The sequence below is a fragment of the Hemiscyllium ocellatum genome, chromosome 15, assembly GCF_020745735.1.
Source record: "Hemiscyllium ocellatum isolate sHemOce1 chromosome 15, sHemOce1.pat.X.cur, whole genome shotgun sequence".
NCBI lineage: Eukaryota > Metazoa > Chordata > Chondrichthyes > Orectolobiformes > Hemiscylliidae > Hemiscyllium > Hemiscyllium ocellatum.
The window spans coordinates 63940578-63961710 of record NC_083415.1 but is presented as its reverse complement, the minus strand read 5'-3'; the positions used below and the strand labels follow the sequence as shown (position 1 = coordinate 63961710).

General features: G+C 47.1%; 1 protein-coding gene across 1 annotated transcript in view; it reads left to right on the top strand.

Annotated features, from left to right (window-relative positions):
* The window catches only part of LOC132823015 (death-inducer obliterator 1-like), a 142429-nt gene extending 122014 nt beyond the window's left edge, over window positions 1–20415 (top strand). The window contains exons 15-17 of the mRNA XM_060836546.1: window positions 1326–1415; window positions 4918–5113; window positions 17739–20415. Coding sequence (XP_060692529.1) covers window positions 1326–1415; window positions 4918–5113; window positions 17739–20209 — 2757 coding nt within the window. The 3' untranslated portion in view covers window positions 20210–20415. The remainder of the gene's footprint in view (window positions 1–1325; window positions 1416–4917; window positions 5114–17738) is intronic.
* Window positions 20416–21133: the final 718 nt, after the last annotated feature.

Sequence of the window (21133 nt, the reverse complement as noted above, 5' to 3'; positions counted from 1 at the left end):
GGTGGTGAAAGTATGTCTTCATTGTGTCATTCAGCACCAACTTAAACTGTATTCAGCCAAGTAACTTCATGAAGTTGATATTTTCCTAGGTCCTTTCAAGTCTGCGATTAAATAATTTGTTTGGATTTCTCCAGAAAGGGCCTCCGTAGCTTAAGATTTTGATGTGTCTCTTTTGTTCTAAGTTTAAAACCAACTGGTTATAAAATGACCCCCAAAGTTGAAAGGAGAAAAGACATGGCTAGTGATACTTTTTTTAAAAAATGGTTGCGAGGTTATTACTTTTCAGCTTGATTGGTTTCACCTTTTTCATTGCCCTCATTGCAGTAATTTATTTAAATACATGTAGCTATAAAGGCAAGTCAGAGTGGGGGAATTCTGCAGTAAGTAACTTGCCTTCTGCTTCCCCATTCCTTGTCCACTGTCTGCAAGGCACAAGTCAACAATTTAATGGAATGCTCCCCTCTTACCTGGATGAGTGCAGTTCCAACAGCACTCGAGAAGCTCAACACCATCTCAGACAAAGTCGCTTTCTTGGTTTAACCCTATCCACTGCCTTTAAGTATACATTCCTTTCACTACCAACACACAGTGGAAATACTCTGTAATGTCTACAGGATGCACTGCAATAATTCACCAAGGCTTTCTCAGTTGCACATTTCAAACTTTAGCTTCAACCATCTCAAAGTACACGGGTAGCAAACCCATGTATCACCTGCATGTTATCTTCCAAACCACTTGTCACCCTGACTAGGAATTATATTGCAGTTCTTTCACTGCCACTAGGTCAAAATCTTGGAACTCCCTTCCTAACAGTGATATGGATGTCTCTGCACCCCCGAGACCGTAGTCCATCAAGGTGATAGCTCAGAACCACCACCCATAAGCAATTAGGTATAAGCAATAAAAGCTGCCTGAGTCAACGATGCCCACATCCCATGAACTGTCTGCTGTAACCTACCTTTTTAGATTAGATTCCTTACAGTATGGAACCAGGCCCTTCATAGAGTAACCCACCCAGATCCATTCTTCATATTTACCCTTGACTAATCTACCTAACACTATAGGCAATTTAACATGGCCAATCCACTGAACCTGCACGTCTTTGGACTGTGGAAGGAAATCTGAGCACCCGGAGGAAACCAACACAGACACTGGTAGAATGTGCAAACTCCACACAGACAGTCACACAAGGCAGGAATCGAACCCAGGTCCCTGGCGCTGTGAGGGAGCAATGCTAATCACTGAGCTACTGTGTCACCCCTATTTGCAGAATTTATTTATTTTTTCTATGTTTAAAATATATAACTGTTTGCATGTATTTTTAGGATTTGCCAGATACAATTCACATCGGTGGTAGAATTTCACCCCACACAGTCTGGGATTACGTAGGAAAACTGAAGTCATCTCTTTCCAAGGTATAGTACTATAGTTTTGTCAACATCATTGTTATAATGTTATTAATGTTTTTGTATTGTTGTACAAAATTTATTATGTTCCATTACCTTTGTTCCATCTATAAAGGAATTGGAGATTTCCAACTGTTCACAATGAGTATATGAATAGGAAGGGTTTGGAGGGATATGGGCGGATGCTGGCAGGTGGGACTAGATTGGGTTGGGATCTCTGGTCGGCATGGATAGGTCAGACCGAAGGATCTGTTTCCATGCTGTACATCTCTATGACTCTATCTGTCTTGCAAAAATGTAATTGTTTTACTTTTTCTATTGTAAGTAACAGTTATTCACACTTTTCAGCTAAAAACATCTATTCAACAATTTCTGGACCATTCTCTTCTGACCAGCACAGTAAGACAGAAGCATTCTGTATGCATTATCTCTTCCACTGTTAGTAGCTTTGGAAAACTGGTACAGAGATTTGAGATTGTGATAATGTTGTTGCCTTTGTAATTGGAGATCACCAAAAGCCGATTTCTTGAATAAATTCATCAAAATGACCCAGTGTTCGGACTGTAAATCTACAGAAAAATTGTGGTTTCTGAAAATCCTGATTTTAAGTGAAGTCCCACAAATTTTCCTGATCATCTCATAAACTTTCAGGACATGTGAGATTGGTGTGGCGGGCCTAACTCTGGAGATCATTGGTTGGGGAGGGGGGTGAACGGGGAACGGGATAGTGGAGTTGATTGTAAAAGACCTAACACTTCTGAACTAATGAGAGTCACACTTCTAAGACATCAGAGCTGTATCTTTGGATTTTACCTGGATCTTGAATGAGAACACAGGTCCAGGAGAGGGAAACAGCACACAGGTGAATCGGGGAGGTGGGCCCAGAGAAGAGGCCACAACTTCAAGGTCAGGAAGGAGGAAGTGGCTACAGCTCCACAATTAGGAAGCTACACATTAGATTGTGCAGGAAACAAGGTTGACAAAAATATTGTGATGCCCAACAAGGTTACAAGCCTAATTAGATTACCAACATTACAGTGGAATAGTATTAAATAGAGTGACTTTAAACAAACATCCTTTCAACCTTCCTGGATAATCGCATGCAATAGCATGCTGGTTGGATTTGAAACTCCACTTTACAGCAGAATTTCTATTCTTGTGAACATTTAATCTCGGCCTTGCAGCTAAGATGGCATTTTGTAGCCCACTTGGTGTCTGTCATGATGTATAGGTGTCTCAAAGTAGTGAGTCTATGAAACTTTATGTAGCCAAATGGTGTAAAGTGAAGAAGCAATTACTATTAATTTATATGGGAAAAAATTGTGTTCCCATACCCATAAAAGCCTACCAAATAATATCAAATAACACAGACAACCTGAAATGACACTAACATATAGTAAAAGCAAGAATGATATGATAAATACACAACCTTTATAAAGTAGAAATAATGTACGTACAGTGTAGTTTCACTCACCAGAATAGGGAAGATAGTGAGCACACTGGAAGGCTTGAGGGATGGTGAGTGATAACTGTATGTTAGGCTGAGTCGGCGGAGGTTGGGTGGTGAGTGGTATAGGAGAAGAGGGTCAACTATTAACACTTCCAGGGAAGGCGCTTGGTGGAGCCACTCTTGCTGCACGTACTTTTTCGTAAAAGCAAAAACCCTCTTTTGGTAAGCGAAAACAAGTACTAATGTTGGTCTTTTAGATAAGCGAATTGGCATAAAGTGAACATTTAAAAAGCAGGGAATGCCGATATCAGCTTTTATTTTTTGCTTAGAGTTGGAGAGTGTTAAGAACACTCTTAATAACAACATTTTCTGAATGTCCAAAATTCTAACCAGTTAAAGGAAAAAGCTCAAACTGTTGATTTTGGTTCCACTGCAAGCTCCTGTCTGCGAACTTGTCTACGTGTGTTGCAGCAAACATTTCCCCCCCCCCTCCGCCCCCCCCATCAGCAGTTACTGGTTCCTGAAGGATAGTAATTTTTGATATGTTATGCTTGCAGTGTTTGACTGTTTATGATGATGCCATTGTGAATCTAAAATTAGGTGATTTTAGGAATTGATATCAAAGGAAATCTGGTAAAAATGCACACGAGTTCTTTAAGGGCTAAACTGTCATTCTCAAGTACTGATTAATAAGTGTGTATTTAGCTAATTAAGCTATTTGGTGATTTCATGATACATTATTTTAAATGGACCAGAAGATTTTTGTTTTATTTGTTGAAACTTATTTTAAGTTTGGTGATTTTTAAATACAAAATGTGCATTCTTATGACATGTTTTGATATAAAATATCCCAAACCACTTTGGGCATTGCTATACAAATTGTATCGATTCTTAGAAATTTCTTTTTCCATTCAGTCCATTCCTTAAACAATTTGAAGTGCTTTAAGCTTTTAGAAGCTGCATCAAACCATGCTGAACTAATTCAGCTATTCTGGCTGTCATCCTCCTTGGCCAATTGTGTGAGGTTATTGAGGGCCAGTCCAGGAACTGACCACATCAAAACCAGTTCATGAGTACTATTTAAGCTCTAATCACAGTCACTTGTGGCTGGTTCACAGAATGCATTTTGCATAGAAAGCTACTGAAATTCATGAACCTTCAGCTATTAAAATTTGCATCTCACATCTGCAGAGATGCACTCATTCAAAGGTAAGTGACTACATATGGGGACAAACTTTGCTGAGGCCTTTGAATTGCTTTATATTTGTAAGCCCAAAGTTTAAATGCAGAGGTGAAAGAAAATGTTGTTAGAGTACTGCAGATTGTAACGGGATGCCGTGTTGAGTGGACGCTAAGGTGAGAAATAGGATAGAGCTATTGATGCAGAACCATATTAATTATTTTAGTCAGTCAGATCAGTGGAGAACCAATTTCTGGCTGCAAGTTGCATGCATCTAAATTTTGCCTTACCACTTAAATCTGGAAGTGTCAATAGGATTTTACTTGGAAATTACTGCTTGCTATGAATGAAATAAACAACTGACTAACATCAGAGAGGAGGTAATGCAGAATGGCTTTAAATTAATTCCTGTGGTTATTCAATTCAGCTTAGATGAGAGTCTTAAAAGTTTTGTTCCTGGACGTTCTGCATTGCATATTTTATGTAGGCAAATATTGCTAGTAAAAAGCTTGGACAGATTTGTATGTAATTGAAAAATATGTTCAAGGATTTGACTTTACAAGGCACACTCATGCAGGCAGTGCAGCCTGATAAGAACATTGCGCAGCATGGCACATTTCTGTGTGTGCACCCAAGCAGAGTTTGCCAGGCCAAAATATTTGAGGTACAGCTCAATCATGATTTCATTAAATGGTGGAACAGACTTGAAGGGTAGGATGGTGGTCTCCTGCTGCTCTGGTTCTAAACTCTTGTGATTGTTGAAATTGGGGGGACAAGGGATTCCTTGAGGCTATGGGGCTACTTGTTACAGTTCCAGTCTGGCTCTTATTTAAAGTTTTTTTTTCCTTTTTTTTTTCTGTTCCTTACCTTGGTGAATGCAGGAAGTCTGTCTAATTCGGTTTCACCCAGCCACCGAGGAAGAGGAAGTCACCTACATCTCGCTGTACTCCTACTTCAATAGCCGGGGACGCTTCGGCGTGGTGGCAAATAACGCCAGACACATCAAGGACCTCTATCTAATTCCGCTTGCTGCTAATGACCCGATTCACTCCAAATTATTACCTTTTGAGGGCCCAGGTAAGAGCAGATTATTTAGACACACGAATAGCAAAATGCAAGTTGAACAATAACAAAAACAGCCATAGTGACCTGCGAACACAACCACATATAGAACACACCCACACTGTACTGACACAAACTACATGGTATACCCATATGTCACTTTATAGCAGCAACATTTTTTCAGGTGAAATTTTCCATTTAAAGGCATTTTCTCCTGTTTTCCATTGATGAGTTTTTTTCCAACATTTGTGAGAACTCCGTTCCTTCCTTTCGATGATTTGAGGGACCCGTTATACTCTATACTCCTCTGCCCAGCAGTTGAGGGAAGCTAGGTTGAATGCCATGAAACCTAACTGAGAATGAGTATTTTGTCAATCAGATTTGAAGGTTGGGAGCGGGTGTGTCACATGCTGAAGTGATGTGGCCTCAACTCTTCATAATCTCCGATGGATTATCTTATGAAATGTCTAGAGTGCACAGATGCAGTTCCCAACGTTTTGTGACATTTAAAAGACTAATATTCAAGCCATTAACATGTAAATAACATCTTCCCAGTTCCACGCAGTTATGTGCAGAATCTATAAATCATGTGCTTGCACAATTGTCTGATCACAATCGGTAGTACAGCAGTTAAAGGATTAAATAATGTAGAAGTCACCATTTGGTATTGTGACTTCCTAGATCCACTCACCTAACTGAATTCTGAAAACAGTAAATTATCATTCGAAACTGTCATGTGGTTTTATAAAATGGAAGTTTTCAGTTCCAGCTGATGCTTTCATAAGCAGTTTGCTGTGGGATCTGCGGAAGTGTTTGGTATTGTCAGTCCAGAAGAGAGTGCAATTAACCTCCAGATATCTCTGCACCTTAGAGTGAGTACTGTTTACAGTTCTTAAGAACGTAAGAAATAGAGCAGAATGAGCAGCCTTAATTTCAAGATGTTGGGTTTTTTTTGGCTCATACGAAAACAACTGGAGCAGCTTCATGACATAAAGGTGAGTCCATTCAATTTGAAATATCTGCCATGAGTGTGGCAGCCAACATCCCTGGAAGAGGTGAGCACAGGTGTAATTTAAGCACAGTTGCCTTGTGTTTCTGTTTATACTTCTATTAACTTTGAAACTTCTATTAACTTTATATTTACACAAGAAAAGAGAGATTTTTTTCAGAAATTCTATCATTTTATAAGCTTTCCCAGTACAGGACTTGTGACTTGTCACTGTGCCATAAACCTTTTTCAGATCTTTTGACACCAAGACTTTTCTGTGGGATTTCTTTTTAAATGATAAATTACCTGATTCTAGTACAGTGCAAATTCTGTAGAACTGGACTCAGTTATGACAGATTCATTGATATTATTTGCACTTTGCATTGAGGTAGTAGAATATTCAAGTCCGCTCAGAACAACAGTTAGAATTCTCGACTACATGCCTCTTGCATTTATTTTAAAACCTGAAATTTTCTAAGATTTTTATTCGTTTCCTGTCTATGCATACTATTTTGTGTCTCAAGTATGACCTTGAAAAATAGACAAAAGTATAATTTTGGTGTTATTTGGAGGTGAAAAGTTCTCTGGTAATTTTAACTCTTTCTGCATCAGGGAATACTTATTCAGCTTCACTGTGCATGTTTAGGGTTTGATTTTTTAGTGTCTGTGGAGCTGATTTTTTTTACATCTGATAGTTTAATACCTTCATCTGTATATTTTGTGTACACTGATTTTTTTTTTGTTTTCAGTATTGTAACTTCGTTTTTATCATTATTATTAATAAAGTTATTTCCAGAACATTGCAATTGGGATTCTTGAGTTTGAAGTGTTCAGTGAGGTTGAGTACCTGGCTCTATTTGGCATTCAATGGGTTTGAATCCCAGACTTTTGACAGCATTTAAGGTTCAGTGCCTTATAACATGGGCATGCGATTCAGTAACTAGCACCAAGTTAGGATCTGATGCAGTTTGGAGACTGCATATTTTTTCTTTGCAGCATTTGATTGGAGTGGGGGGGGATGTGGAGACTGCTCTGTGCTTCACTTCTGCATTGCTGGATGCCGAATTTAGATCCTGGTCATAGTGAATGTGGATTCAGTGTTTGGAGGTAACATTTTCACGAACTGTGCTTAACACCAGGGAGGTTTTCTCCTGACTAATATTCATTTCACTTGTAATATGTTTCTAAAATGAAATTCCAGAAAATTGCCGTTAATACCACTTTCGAATGTTAACTTACACAAATGTATAAATTACAACAAAATGATATATTAACAAGGTATCCTTTTTGTTTTTCCTTGTATTCTGTTCTATTTTCTACCTTTTTGTTTTAATTTCCTCTACAGCTATGGAAGTATTATTTCATGATCCTCAATGGCTGCCAGTTTTCCCTTTCTCTTCTGATGTTCACTGATACTGCATTATTCACTAACTTCTGAGTCTAAATCAAAACTGATAACACTTGTCCCTTCAGGTTAGTTCATTAAATTGTGTTCATCTGAAACTGAGACTCTGAGGCTGGTGCTGTGCAATTGAAACTGGCACTCTGTCATTGAGTGCTGTAACAATTTTTAATATCCCGTTGGCAGTGATCAATTCCATTATCTATTTCATATGAGTGAAACTAGACTACATATAATAGCTTTGAGAATTGCTTTACTCCTTTCCTTGTTGATATAACACATTAATATTTGGAAAATGACCTAAACCCATTCTGCTTGGACCTACCAACCTCCTCAGTATGCAGTGTCTGTGGTACCAATTCAGACTGTCGATTTGCTGTTACTTTAAACTTTGTTATTACTGTAATAGACCAGCAATGGTTTATTTTATACGATAATTAGTGATTTTTATTGTGTTCCTGGGTTAAGAGTACCACTTGCAATGCAATATTGCACCATAGATATTCAGAGTTGACCAATGTAGTATGGGATAGAAGTCACATATAGCAATAGTGCCCTTTTAAAAGGTAATTGGAATCTGAACTATCATCCTTTGTCTTCCAGCATCCCTGACCCCCATCCTCCACCCTCCACTACTGCATAAATGCTGCCCGCTCCACACCATGTCAGCTTTGATGAAGTGTTCTTTAGACTCGATGTGAACTTGCTTACTCTCCATGGATGCTGCCTGACCTGCTGTGATTGCCAGCATTTTTCAGTTGGAAATTTATAACCTATCACAGCTTTCATGATCATATTAGGTTTCAACAAAATTCAGTTTTGCAGTTTAAAATGTTAGAACTTAGCACATCAATTTAGGGTTTACAGTCCAGAACCAAAATCACCAGCTTATCATCTATACTTTATAAAAAATGTCATGACAATTAAATCACCCTGTACAGTACTAAAGCATCCGAAATAATTACAGTGAGAATCTTTGTTTCCATGTCTTTAACTTTGTGCTTCTCAGGAGAATTAGCAGTAAAATACAGAATTGAATTTATATGGCAATCTTAGGTAAAGATCTTAAGCTTTGCTTTAACTTATGTCCTTATTTAAAATTGAGGATCCTCTTGTAGTCCCAAGCAGGGAATTACTTTTAATGTGAGGTTGGTGTTATGTAGATAAATACAATAGTTAGTCTGCATAAAGTATAATCCTTCAAATTGAAAAGGTAGATGACTACTTAATCTGTTGGTTTCATGAGAATTCTGAATGGAACATGAGAACACATTGCTCTTCAAATATATTCACCTGAACCAATAGAACACCTGTAGAGAGAGTGGGATTTCAGTATTGACACATCTACCAAAATCAATGCTATGTTGCCTCAATGCACTGGAACGTCAACCTAGATTAGTGCTCAGAGCCTGCAGTAGGATTTGAAGCAGCAAATCTTGTCGACAAGGGTGCTGCTGACTAAGATTAGCTAACATGCACAGGATCAGATGTTTTTGACCTCTTTGAGTCTCAGCATCAGAGGCAGATCTGTCAGTTTTCTTTTATCACTGTGGGTTTTTTCATTATAATTCACACATTTTTAAAGATGTAGTTTTTAAAGTAGCATTTTCTGCAGCTGGCTTTAAGTTTCAAAAGCATTTTTCAAAACTAATATCTTAATTTATAATCTGTAGATCTCATTGAGCTTACAAATCAGCGATAAAGCAGCAAAGTAACTCTGGGTAGCTATCATTAATGAGTTTGTTGTAACTTTGAAAACAGGACGGACTTCATTTTGATTCATTTGAATTAACTCTCCAAGCCTAGACAGAAAATAGAAACCACCAAACTGATGAATTCTTGCTGCAAGACAAACTTTGCAGAGTACTTCCAAATAACCACACATTCAATTGGAAGATTGGGTACCATGGATTTTCAAACTCAGTCAGTGATCTTTAGATGTGAAGGATTCAAAAACAGGGCATGAGTCCAAAATGACTTGAGTTGAAGATATCAGACAGGACTTAGTTTTCATCCATGATTGAGAGACGTGGTTGTGAAACACCTTACAAAATTGGTTAGTGAAGCAGACTTCAAACAGTTTCCGGAAATATGTACAGACTGAGTTATTGAAAAATATTTTTCCACTTGAGTAAAACTTTGTGTCAGAACCCATAGTTCTAAATTAATATTATTCAGGGTTTATAAAACCAAATTTAGTCAGCTGAACAAAATAGATTTAAAAGGTAAGTGTTTAGAAATTAATCCTACCACTTCACCCCCATTTCCATCAAAATTTGAATCCTTTGTTCATCACATCAAGGCTCGGCTTCTGTGAATAGTTGTTTGCTTCAGCCCACCACAACAATAAATTGATGCAAGGTAGCTGCAGACTGGACCCCCCCCCCCCCCACCTCCACTTTCCCACCCACATGTTCACGAGATTGTCGACTTTGGGAGAGGAAATTATCTTATGTGATTGCAGAGTAGACCTATATTCTTTGGGGTTTAGAATAATTTGGAAATGTTAGAAATTCTTAGAGTAGATGGAAAGTCTCGTATTAGAAGAGATGTTGGCATGGTCTCAGAATAATGGTTTATTCTCAATTCAATTTAACATGAAATTTTTCACCCAGAGAGCTGCAAATGCTTGGTAGTTGGGTTCTCAAACAGACATGTTTTGAATTTAAATGGATATGGGGATTGGGTGGGAAAGTGGAATTAAAGTTGATGATCATTATAAAGACCATAAAACGTAGGAAAAAATGTAGTCACTCAGCTATCAAGTCTGCTGCACCAGTGAGAAAATGGCTGATCAGATCATCCTGAACTCCACTTTCCTACTGTTTCCCTGTAATCCTTAATTCTCTCACTAATTAAAAATCATCCTAGCTCAGCCTTGAATGTATTTAACAGCCCAGACCCTAGAGCCGTCTGCAGTAAAGAGTTCGAAAGATTCACTATTCTCAGAAATTCCTCATCTCTGTATTAAATGGATGACCCCTTATTATATGATTATGCCGTCTGGTCCTGGACTATCCCACAAAAAGAAACAATCTTTGCACATCAATTCCCCAAGAAACTTGTACATTTCAATAAGGTCCCGTCTCATTCTTCTAAACTCCAATGAATATAGGCCCAATTTACTGAACTGAACCTCCATTTAAATGAAAAATTCTCCATACCCAAGATTAACCCCGTGAGCCTTTTCTGGACTGACTCCAATACTCCAATATATCTTTCATGAGATAAGGGGTCCAATCTTCTTTGCAATATTCTAAAGGCAATAGACCATTTGGCCCATCATGTCTGCTCCACTCCCCAGTTAAATTGTGGTCAACAAGATTATTCTAAGCTAGCTTTTTGAGATTCATGCACAAGGATCCACAAATCTTTCTGTTGCAGCATTCTGTAGCGTTTCTCAAGTTAAATAACATCCAGCTCCTGCATTTTCAAGTGGATAACCTCACATTCCCCCACATTATATTCCATCTGCTATATCTTTGCCCACTCAGTTAACTTGTCTCTGTCCCTCTGTACACTTTGTGTTATCCTGACCACTTACCCACCAGCCTATGTTTGTATCATGTACAAACTTGGTAATAGAACATTTATTTACCTCAACAAGTCATTGATATTTGTTTAAATAATTATGTCCTCAGCACTAATCCCTGTGGCACTCCATTATAATCTTATTAAATGTCAGTGGTATGAAGAAACCTTACTGCCATGGCTGCTGATGTTCCTTATTATTCCCTGCTTACAGGTTGACCTATCCTTGCCTATCACCTCCCCCCTGCATTCAGTCGGGCTGTCTGCATGTTCCCTTGCTGGTTGCTGGAACATTTTGGCATCTGCTTCTGTTCCCGGAGTTCTTTACCGCCCTCCTTCCATCTTCCCCATCTACTTACGGAAACCAGCTCTTCAATCATTGCATTCTTGGATTTCCTTCTCCATGGTATTCTTCTGTAAAATCACTGGAGGGTCTCCTTATATTTGTGAGACACTAGAACAGTGCAGGCTGGAGTTGTATATTCGTCTTGTGTGGGATTTTGTTTGAATTGGAGACTGGCTATTTATGACCTGGAATGTACGACCTGAAGGGGAGGAAAGAAGATCATAGAATCATAGACCAATAACAACTTTCCCATGACTATGGATAAAGTCTGGAGCTTTAGGAAAAGAGAGGAGTGAGCCTAATAGAATAGTATCTCTTTCCTATGCCCCAATAAAAGAGCCTGTGCCTAGGGTCCAATGAGCTGCGTTCTATCGGTCTGAGATAAGCGTAACCTGCTCCGAGTTGTCAGCTTTGGTCGTGTGCATCCACCCGAACAGCGGATGCGATGGCCTCCCAGCCACAGGAAAGGAGCTCTTGTCAGCAGATGCATGGTAGCAGTTCACCCAGGGATCAGGCAGTGGTCACCGCGGGTGGGCGGAGGGAGCCGAAGCTGCCTACTGCTCTCGCCGAGAATCGAAGCCCGGGGGAAATGGTGCCAAGATTCGGCTGTGGAGAGCTCAGTTTCCGCCCCAATTGGTCAGTGTGAGTAAGAGGGTTGGGACTAAGCGGCTATTAAAGAAGGTGATAACACTGGACTCGGGGTTAGAGGTGGAGAAAATTAGCGAATATGAGTGAATCCCTCTGGCTGTTTTTATCGTTACCTGTCAGACTCGGAGCTGCAGGACAAGCGGCGGATTTTAAGCAGTTTTTGTGTACAATGTTTAATGAGAGGAGCTGTTTGTGCTGGTACTTTCACTTCGTCTCACTAAGAATCACTGCCGCTTTCACGTCCCTGAATTTTATTTCTCCATGTCCTGCAAATTATGCTCTCCCCACAAGTACTTGTCCGGTCATTGCTTATAACGGAATCTGCCTGCTTTATTAATGTATTCATGGGTCCTGGGCGCCGCTGGCTCGGCCAGTGTTGATGACCCAGCCATAGTGCTCTCTGAGGGCATACTCCAGGACTGACACCCAGCATCCTTTCCCTTCAGGCACTGCTGTCCTAATCGCATTCAAGTGGATGAAAATACTCCACCCTCCCAAAGGTTTTGTTTTTGTCATTCGGTTTCTCAAAAACAGCGGAGAGCAGTTTAATTCTAACGGTCTTCCATAAATGTCGCTCTTTTCAGCTGATTGGTTTCTGTTCCCCATGAGCTGGTGTCCTGTCCCAAACACTTCCGTCTTTACCGTCAATTAAAACTGGTAAATCATGAATGTAATCGGATTCTCTGGTAACTAGCTTCAGTTATACAGCAACTTGAGATTGGAGGGAGTTGCCAGGAAAAAGGTGTTCCGTTTTGGTGTTGGTCCTCTTCAGAGTACATCTGTACCAGTCACAGCCTCGCCTTCCAGCGGCCAGAAAAGCACCTTTCCAGCAGGCAGTCTGACCAGGTATTCTCTCGCTTTTCATCTTTTATAAAGCATCATGACGGGAGCAGCGGTTTCACCGGCAGCTCTCAGACCTTGGTCTGTGCGTTTCCTAGTTTGTAAAAGCACAACCTGCTGTAAAATATTAACTGACAGGAATCCTTGGCCGGGGACGGAGGCGAGTATCTGGTGGGAAGGCTGTGACTGGGGGCAGGGGTGACTTCAGATAATTTCTCTTGCAGCTTCCTTTGCTTGTTATTAGGAACCCGGTCCATGAGCCATGGGTATTGATTATACCCATCGCTTCCCTGATATTCCATTTCGAGGAGGGAGGGAGGAAAACAGGGTCTCATGGGCGTAGGCTAGGATCCCTATTTAATTCTCTTCCTCCTTGTGCAGTTTCTTCCAATCTGTTCCCTGCTGGCATCAGTGAGCTCGATCTAGCATCCGGTCGGTTTTGTCACGGGAGTTTTTAGTTGGGTGTTTGGATTTGACAGTTGGCCTTGCTGTAACTGCGGAAATGGACTCGGCGCGATGTACCTTCTTGTAAAAATCTTCGGGTAAAAAATGAGGTCTGCAGATGCTGGAGATCACAGTTGAAAATGTGTTGCTGGTTAAAGCACAGCAGGTCAGGCAGCATCCAAGGAATAGGAAATTCGACGTTTCGGGCATAAGCCCTTCATCAGGAATGGGCTTATGCCCGAAACGTCGAATTTCCTGTTCCTTGGATGCTGCCTGACCTGCTGTGCTTTAACCAGCAACACATTTTCAGCTATGTACCTTCTGTCTTTCCTGGCGATTGCAGGTGGCAGTTTCCCAGGAGAAACTTGTCTGAGGAAGAGGTGGTGATGTTGGTATCTGTGCGAGTGAAGTCAGAGCTCCCTCACAGACACTATCCAGGGTGATGCTCAGGGGTATAAAGCAGGAAGTACTGAAACAGCTCATTAAAATACATGTGAAGAACTGTACCAATATTTGAAATCCGGCCTGCTGTCAGCCAGGAGACTTGTTACCGCGGTTTGTGGGCGCTTGCTGTGCTCAGGTGAGCTTGCCACGTTTGCCTACTTTACAACAAATCTGCCCCCCCCCCCCCCCCCCCCGGCATCATCTTGAAAAACAAAGATTGTGAAATATCTTGAGGCGATGAGTAAGTGGGCGTTCAGTCTCCCCGTTAAACCCTTCATCCTGCACAGGCTCTGCGTTGTTGATGTGAACTCACTCACTCAGCCGTGTGGTCTGAACACTTGCGATTGAAGCTCCTCGGTGCACCCACCAGCTGTGAAGACCGGTTTGAATCCACTCGATTCCGGATTGAAGTTTCCTTGCACTCGGATTGGCCCGGGCTTGAAACGGGAGGCAGCGACTGAAGAGCGTTCGTGTGCCTTCTATTTATCTGCTGTTTCCATTCACACACCTGACCGTCACTGATTCCCACCTGAGTTTAAGGAGATTCTCAAGTCAAGCTTTCTGTTTAAATATGGTTATTTATCTCGGTTATTAATTCAGTTTGAAAGGTGTAAGCCTCTAACAGGTTGATATCCCAGCTGCAGAGTGTGGCTCCTGCGCTGGGACTTGGAGCTTTGTGTAAACGGTGTACAGATGAGGAATGGAAACCGCTCCGATTGCAGTAGTTGGGAATACTGTATAATCCCCGTTTTTCAGGGATGATCCGCAACTCCGCCTTTCACAGGAAAAAAAACACCCCTCCCCTTCACTACTCACACTCTGTCCAACATTTCACACTCTACAGTCCCCCCGCCCCCGCCATCAACACAACCGTCACATTACACTTTGACCATCACTGTTTCCATCACCAATCTCTCACCTCCATCATTCCCCACACTTCTCCAATCGCTCTCCCCAGTCATTCTTTCTTCCCCCCACCTTCCCCAGTCACACTCCCCCCCCACCCACCCACCCCACCTACCCCCAGTCTCTCACCACCACCACCTTCCCCAGTCTCACACCCCCCCACCTTCCCCAGTCACACTCCCCCCCCCACCCACCCACCCCACCTACCCCCAGTCTCTCACCACCACCACCTTCCCCAGTCTCACACCCCCCCACCTTCCCCAGTCACACTCCCCCCCCCACCCACCCACCCCACCTACCCCCAGTCTCTCACCACCACCACCTTCCCCAGTCTCACACCCCCCCACCTTCCCCAGTCACACTCCCCCCCCCCACCCACCCACCCCACCTACCCCCAGTCTCTCACCACCACCACCTTCCCCAGTCTCACACCCCCCCACCTTCCCCAGTCACACTCCCCCCCCACCCACCCACCCACCCCACCTACCCCCAGTCTCTCACCACCACCACCTTCCCCAGTCACACACCCCCCCCCTTTCCCCAGTCACTCTTCCCCCTTGCCCCAGTCACTCTTTCTTTCTCCCCACTTTCCTCAGTCACTCTCCCCCCCCCACCATACACCACCTTCCCTAGTCACTTTCCCCCCACCCCATCCCCAGTCACACTCCCAACCCCCAACTTCCCCAGTCACACTCCCCCCCCCACCTTCCCTCGCCACTCTTTCCCCCCACCTTCCCCAGTCTCACATACCCCCCACCTTCCCCAGTCTCACATACCCCCCACCTTCCCCAGTCTCACATACCCCCCACCTTCCCCAGTTACACATTCCCCACTCCACCTTCCCCAACCACACTTCCCCCCCCTTTCCCCAGTGACTCTTTCTCCCCACCTTCCTCAGTCACTTTTCCCCCACCCCATCCCCAGCCACACTCCCACCCCCCCACCTTCCCCAGTCACTCCCCCCACCACCTTCCCCAGTCACTCTTCTCCCCCCACCTCCCCCAGTCACACTCCCCACTCCACGTTCCCCAACCACACTTCCCCCCCTTTCCCCAATCACTCCCCCCACCTTCCCCAGTCACTCTTCTCCCCTCCCCACCTCCCCCAGTCACTCTTCTCCCCTCCCCACCTCCCCCAGTCACTCTTCTCCCCTCCCCACCTCCCCCAGTCACTCTTCTCCCCTCCCCACCTCCCCCAGTCACTCTTCTCCCCTCCCCACCTCCCCCAGTCACTCTTCTCCCCTCCCCACCTTCCCCAGTCACTCTTCCTACCCCACCTTCCCCAGTCACTCCCCCCCCACCTTCCCCAGTCACTCCCCCCCCACCTTCCCCAGTCACTCCCCCCCCACCTTCCCCAGTCACTCCCCCCCCACCTTCCCCAGTCACTCTTCCTACCCCACTTTCCCCGTCACCTTTCTCCCCCCACCTTCCCCAGTCACACTCCCCACCCCTCCGCCCACCTTCCCCAGTCACTCTTTCCCTCCCCCCACCTTCCTCAATCACACTTCCCCTCCACCTTCCCCAGTCACACTTTCCCTCCCCCACCTCCCCCAGTCACTCTTCTCCCCTCCCCACCTCCCCCAGTCACTCTTCTCCCCTCCCCACCTCCCCCAGTCACTCTTCTCCCCTCCCCACCTCCCCCAGTCACTCTTCTCCCCTCCCCACCTCCCCCAGTCACTCTTTCCCTCCTCACCTCCCCCAGTCACACTTTCCCTCGCCCACCTCCCCCACCTGCCCCAGTCACTCTTCCTCCTCCTCCTCCACCTTCCCCAGTCACTCTTCCTCCTCCTCCTCCACCTTCCCCAGTCACTCTTCCTCCTCCTCCTCCACCTTCCCCAGTCACTCTTCCTCCTCCTCCTTCTCCTTCCCCAGTCACTCTTCCTCCTCCTCCTCCTTCTCCTTCCCCAGTCACTCCTCCTCCTCCTCCTCCTCCTCCTCCTCCTCCTCCTCCTCCTCCCCTTCCCGTCACACTTCCTCCTCCTTCTCCTTCCCCAGTCACTCTTCCCTCCCTCCCCACTCTTCCCCCCCCAGTCCCTCTTCTCTCCTCCCCACTCTTCCCCTAGTCCCTCCTCCTCCCCCTCCTCCCCCTCCTCCCCCTCCTCCCCCTCCCCCCCCTCCCCCCCCCCCCCCCCTCCTCCCCCTCCCCCCCTCCCCCTCCCCAATCACTCTTCCTCCTCCCCCCTTAAACCCCCCACACACACCCACTTTTCCCATTCACCCAGTGCTTCCTATCATCCTCTCTCACTTCTCCCTATCCCATGTCATCTCCACTTGACTCACCCCCCCAATTTTCTCCACCATGTCCCCTCCTTTGTTGCTCATCTCCTTTCCCCCTCACTCTCAAACTGTTTCCTCTCCCTATTTCTCACCCTTGAACCCCTTTTTCCACTCCCTTCCCTATTACTTGCACTCCACTCCACCCTTACACTTCTTTCTATCCCCTTGTCCCTCTTCTCCAGTTTCACTTTCCTGACCCCTTGCCCCACCCTAACTTTCTAGTTCCCTCTTTTCTACTGTCCCTTAAAGCCAAGTTGCATCTGCACTCTGGATTTCTGCACCCATTCTGTATGAGGGAGGTTGGGAAATTGCTCTGTTCCCTGAGGCAGGGATTAACCCCTAGCTCTGACTGGGGCTTCATCCATACTTTACTATCACCCCCTTAACCCACTCAATGCTTTGCTAGCCTTCCCACCATCTTCATCTATCTCTCCCTTACCCCTCAGCTGCCTACATCTTCCTCTGTACTCCTATGCTACAGCCTCTGTTCCCTCTCCACCCCTTACTCCCCCAGCCTCCTATTTTAGCCCCTTCCCCACTCCTCTGTCTGTCTTCAGTGTTTACATCCCAGCCTCCTACCTGTAGTTCCCCTCGCTACCGCTCACTCCCCTATCCCTTAGTCCCTATCTCTCAGCCCTTTATTCCTCCCACCAACATACCCACCCACCCACACACACACCCACTACCAGGAGTTATTGTTTTCACAGCGCGGGCCGCTCTCGGAGTAGAGCTGCCGCCGGGTGTGTGGGTATTGGTGAAGTTTTGTGTGGTCCCTTCACTAATCGGTTCTCTCCCTTTCTGTCTGTGTGTGTCAGGGTTGGAGAAGAGCCGCCCGAACCTCATCCTGGGCTTGGTGATCCGGCAGAAAGGGAAACGCCGTCCGCTGGAACCGGAGCCCGAGCCCGAGCGAGGGGACACTGCCCCAGCCGAGGACAAGAGGAGCCGGCTCGTTCCTCGGGAGGAGTCCCCCGTGCCGCCGGTGCCAGCCAGCAAGGAGGGCAAGCCTGGCCGGGCTCCCTATGCAGAGGGGGCAGTGGCTGGCACTCCCCCGGGCTCCCCTCCGTCTGAAGCCGAGGCAGAAGCGCCGCCGGCCGCCTCCAAAGCCGCCGCCGCGCCCCCGGCTCCGGGGAAGGTGGCCAACCCTCTGCAGCACATCCTCCAGACCCTCTTCGGGGGCAAGAAGAGTTTCGAGAAGGTGCAGGAGCCGAGCCCGGAGCCCGATGCCCAGGCGGCAGGAGCAGCGCCCCTCCTGGACCCCATCGTGCAGCAGTTCGGCCAGCTCCAGGAAGACAAGCCCCCGGAGCCCGAGGATGATGACAACCGGCCGTACGACCCGGAGGAGGAGTACAAGCCCGAGGCGGACACCCCGTACGACCCGGCGGACGAGACCATCCTGGAGGAGGCGATGGTGCCCATGGGCGGGGAGGCGGGCACTGGTGAAGCCAAGGCCAAGGGCATGGAGCTGGGGCCCGAGCTGTACCTGAGCTCCTCGCTGCAGGAGCAGCAGAAGATGCTGGAGAGCCTGAACCAGCAGATTGAGGAGCAGACCCGGCAGGTGGAGGAGCAGGAGGAAGCTCTCCGCCAGCAGAGAGCGGCGGTCGGAGTCTCCATGGCCTGTTTCTCGGTCTCCGATGCCCTGATGTCCCCTCCGGCCAAACCCGCCCCTTTCAAAGCCGAGATCTTCGAGGTGCCCGAGCCCGGCGTGGGGCAGTTGCCAGGCCTGGAGTCCACTGGCCTCTCCCAGATGATCGACCAGAGCAGGGACCCCCGCCAGGCTGCCGTCAGGAGGCTGGCTCCTGGCCGAGCGGCCGCGGAAGCTGTAGCCCTCCCGGTCGATCAGACCGCCGCCACTGCACCTTACAACAGCCCCAGGCTCCAGGAGGTCGCTCCCCAGGAGCTTCCTGCCCCAAGCCAGCAACACGGAGAGGGGCCCAGCCCCAACCCGCCAACCCTTTGGGCCAATGAGGAGCCCAGGGCAACGGTGGAGGCCCTTCAGCCCCCCTTGTCCCAGGAAGCATCCCCTGGGCCGGGCGGCCTCTCCCAGCCTTTCCCCCTGGTGGAACAGGCTCCTTTCCCAGCTCTTCAGCCTGCTCCCAAAGTTCTGTTACCCACCCCCACCCTGCCCCCGCTCCTAGGCCCCTCTTACCCTGGGGATCGGCCCGCCTTCCCCTCACCTCCACGTGGCTCCCAATCTTTTGGCAACTCTCAGGAGAATTTCCACCCCGGGAACATGCAGCAACCCCTGGGCCCTTTCCCAAATTTCCAACATCCCAACAACAGCCAACACCTCCCTCGGAAAGGATCGGATTTTATCCGGGAACCGGGACCCGCTTTCCAGAGCCACAAACCCATGCCCCTGTTCCCCAGAGGGGCTCCTGTTCCTCGATACCGCTTCTCAGGCCAGGGCTTCAACCAGTCTCCCCATCCCATGGGAAACCAGTCTCCCCATCCCATGGGAAACCAGCCCCTACACCAAATGGGAAACCAGTCTCCCCATCCCATGGGAAACCAGCCCCTACACCAAATGGGAAACCAGTCTCCCCATCCCCTGGGAAACCAGCCCCCCCACCCCATGGGACACCAGTCACCCCACCCCATGGGACACCAGTCACCCCACCCCCTGGGAAACCAGTCGCCCCACCCCATGGGAAACCAGCCCCCACACCCAATGGGAAACCAGTCCCCAGCGCAGCAAGAATTGCACTCTGCTCCTGGCTCGGGCCTGAAGGACTCTGAGAGATTGGGCGGTCCTGGCCCAGATTCCCGGGACAGAGAGAGATCACGGCCATACCCCGGCAGGGGGCGGGACGGCCGGAGGGAACGGCCTGAGAACCGTTATCCGGCCGACCGGTTCCGCAGGGGAGAGGAGAGGAGGAGAGATCGGGAATATGGACGGCCCTGGGAGCGAGAACGTGGCCGAGCGTGGAACCGGGACTGGGAGCGGAACAGGGAGAGGGACAGGAACAGAAGCAGGAGCAAGGAGAGAGAGCACGACCGGGACAGGTACCGGAGGAGGGAACGGGAGCGGGGCCGAGACAGAGAGCGGAGCAGAGACAAGGAGAGAGAGCGCGGAAGAGAGAAGGACCATGATAGAACTAAAGAGAGGGAGCGGCGAGAGGGCAGCGGGAAAGCCAGCGAACAGGACAAGGAGAGGGAGCGGCGAGAGGGCAGCAGCAAGAACAACGAGCAGGAGAAGGGGCGAGAGGGCAGGAGCAGCGAGCAGGAGAAGGAGAGTGAGGACAGTAAGAAAGCGGTGGCGGCAGACAGCACAAAGGCAGCATCGTGAGGCTGTGTGCTGGGGTCCGGCCACTCCGAGCCTGCCCGGAGAGGGACAGACACTGGGCACTACCCTCCGCCCTCAACCACTTGGCCCAGTGCACGGTTCCACAGTGTCTGCGGCTCACTACAAAAACAAAACCAGTCGCGATGTTCTCATCGGGGCGAGTTCTCTTTAATGTTTCTGAAAATGAGAACCTCCCCCCCCCCCCCCCCCCCCCCAAAAAAACCCCTGAGCAGGGGCTGGTTAAGCTGCATTTTAACATTGATCACAGCAATGAAGCCCAGCCGCTGGGTGCTCTCTCAACGTGCGTGTGTGGTCTCTGAATGTCGCCCATTGCCCCTGTCCGGCATGGAGGATATCAGTCTTTGTTGACCAAGGTCTGCACGGAACCTGTCATCAGTTCCATCCGAACCCAGCTCGGCTGTCTCATCGCGGCTGGCTGAGCGGACGCCGGAACCCTGGAAGGTGGTGGGAGTCAGCAGCCGCTGTGTGGAGAAGCGCGGGTTCAATGTTTCACACCAATGGCTTGGCCATCCAACCTGTCCCTCTCCCCACAGGAGCTGCTCACACTCTTCACCAGGCTGTGATTTTTGAAACAAAATTTAAACTCCGTTTTTCTAGCCGCACATTGGGTTGAAACGTGCGTTTTTCATAAACCTCGGAACGAATAATTCTGCGCGGATTCTGAATGAAATGTTGACGCTGTTAAAGTGATGGAAAATTGGTGGGGTGGGGATTGTAATCGAGTTTTCCAGATCCACTCACGGGACGGGGAAATCTGGGGGAGAGCCAGCTTCTCATTGGTTTGTAATATAGTTTCTTTTCTAATTCACTGATCAATTTTTGTAAGGACTTCACAGTGTAACCATGAACTCCATGTGGTGTCCCTCTGTCCTGTTGTAGGGCAGTCAATTCCTGAAGCAAGAGATT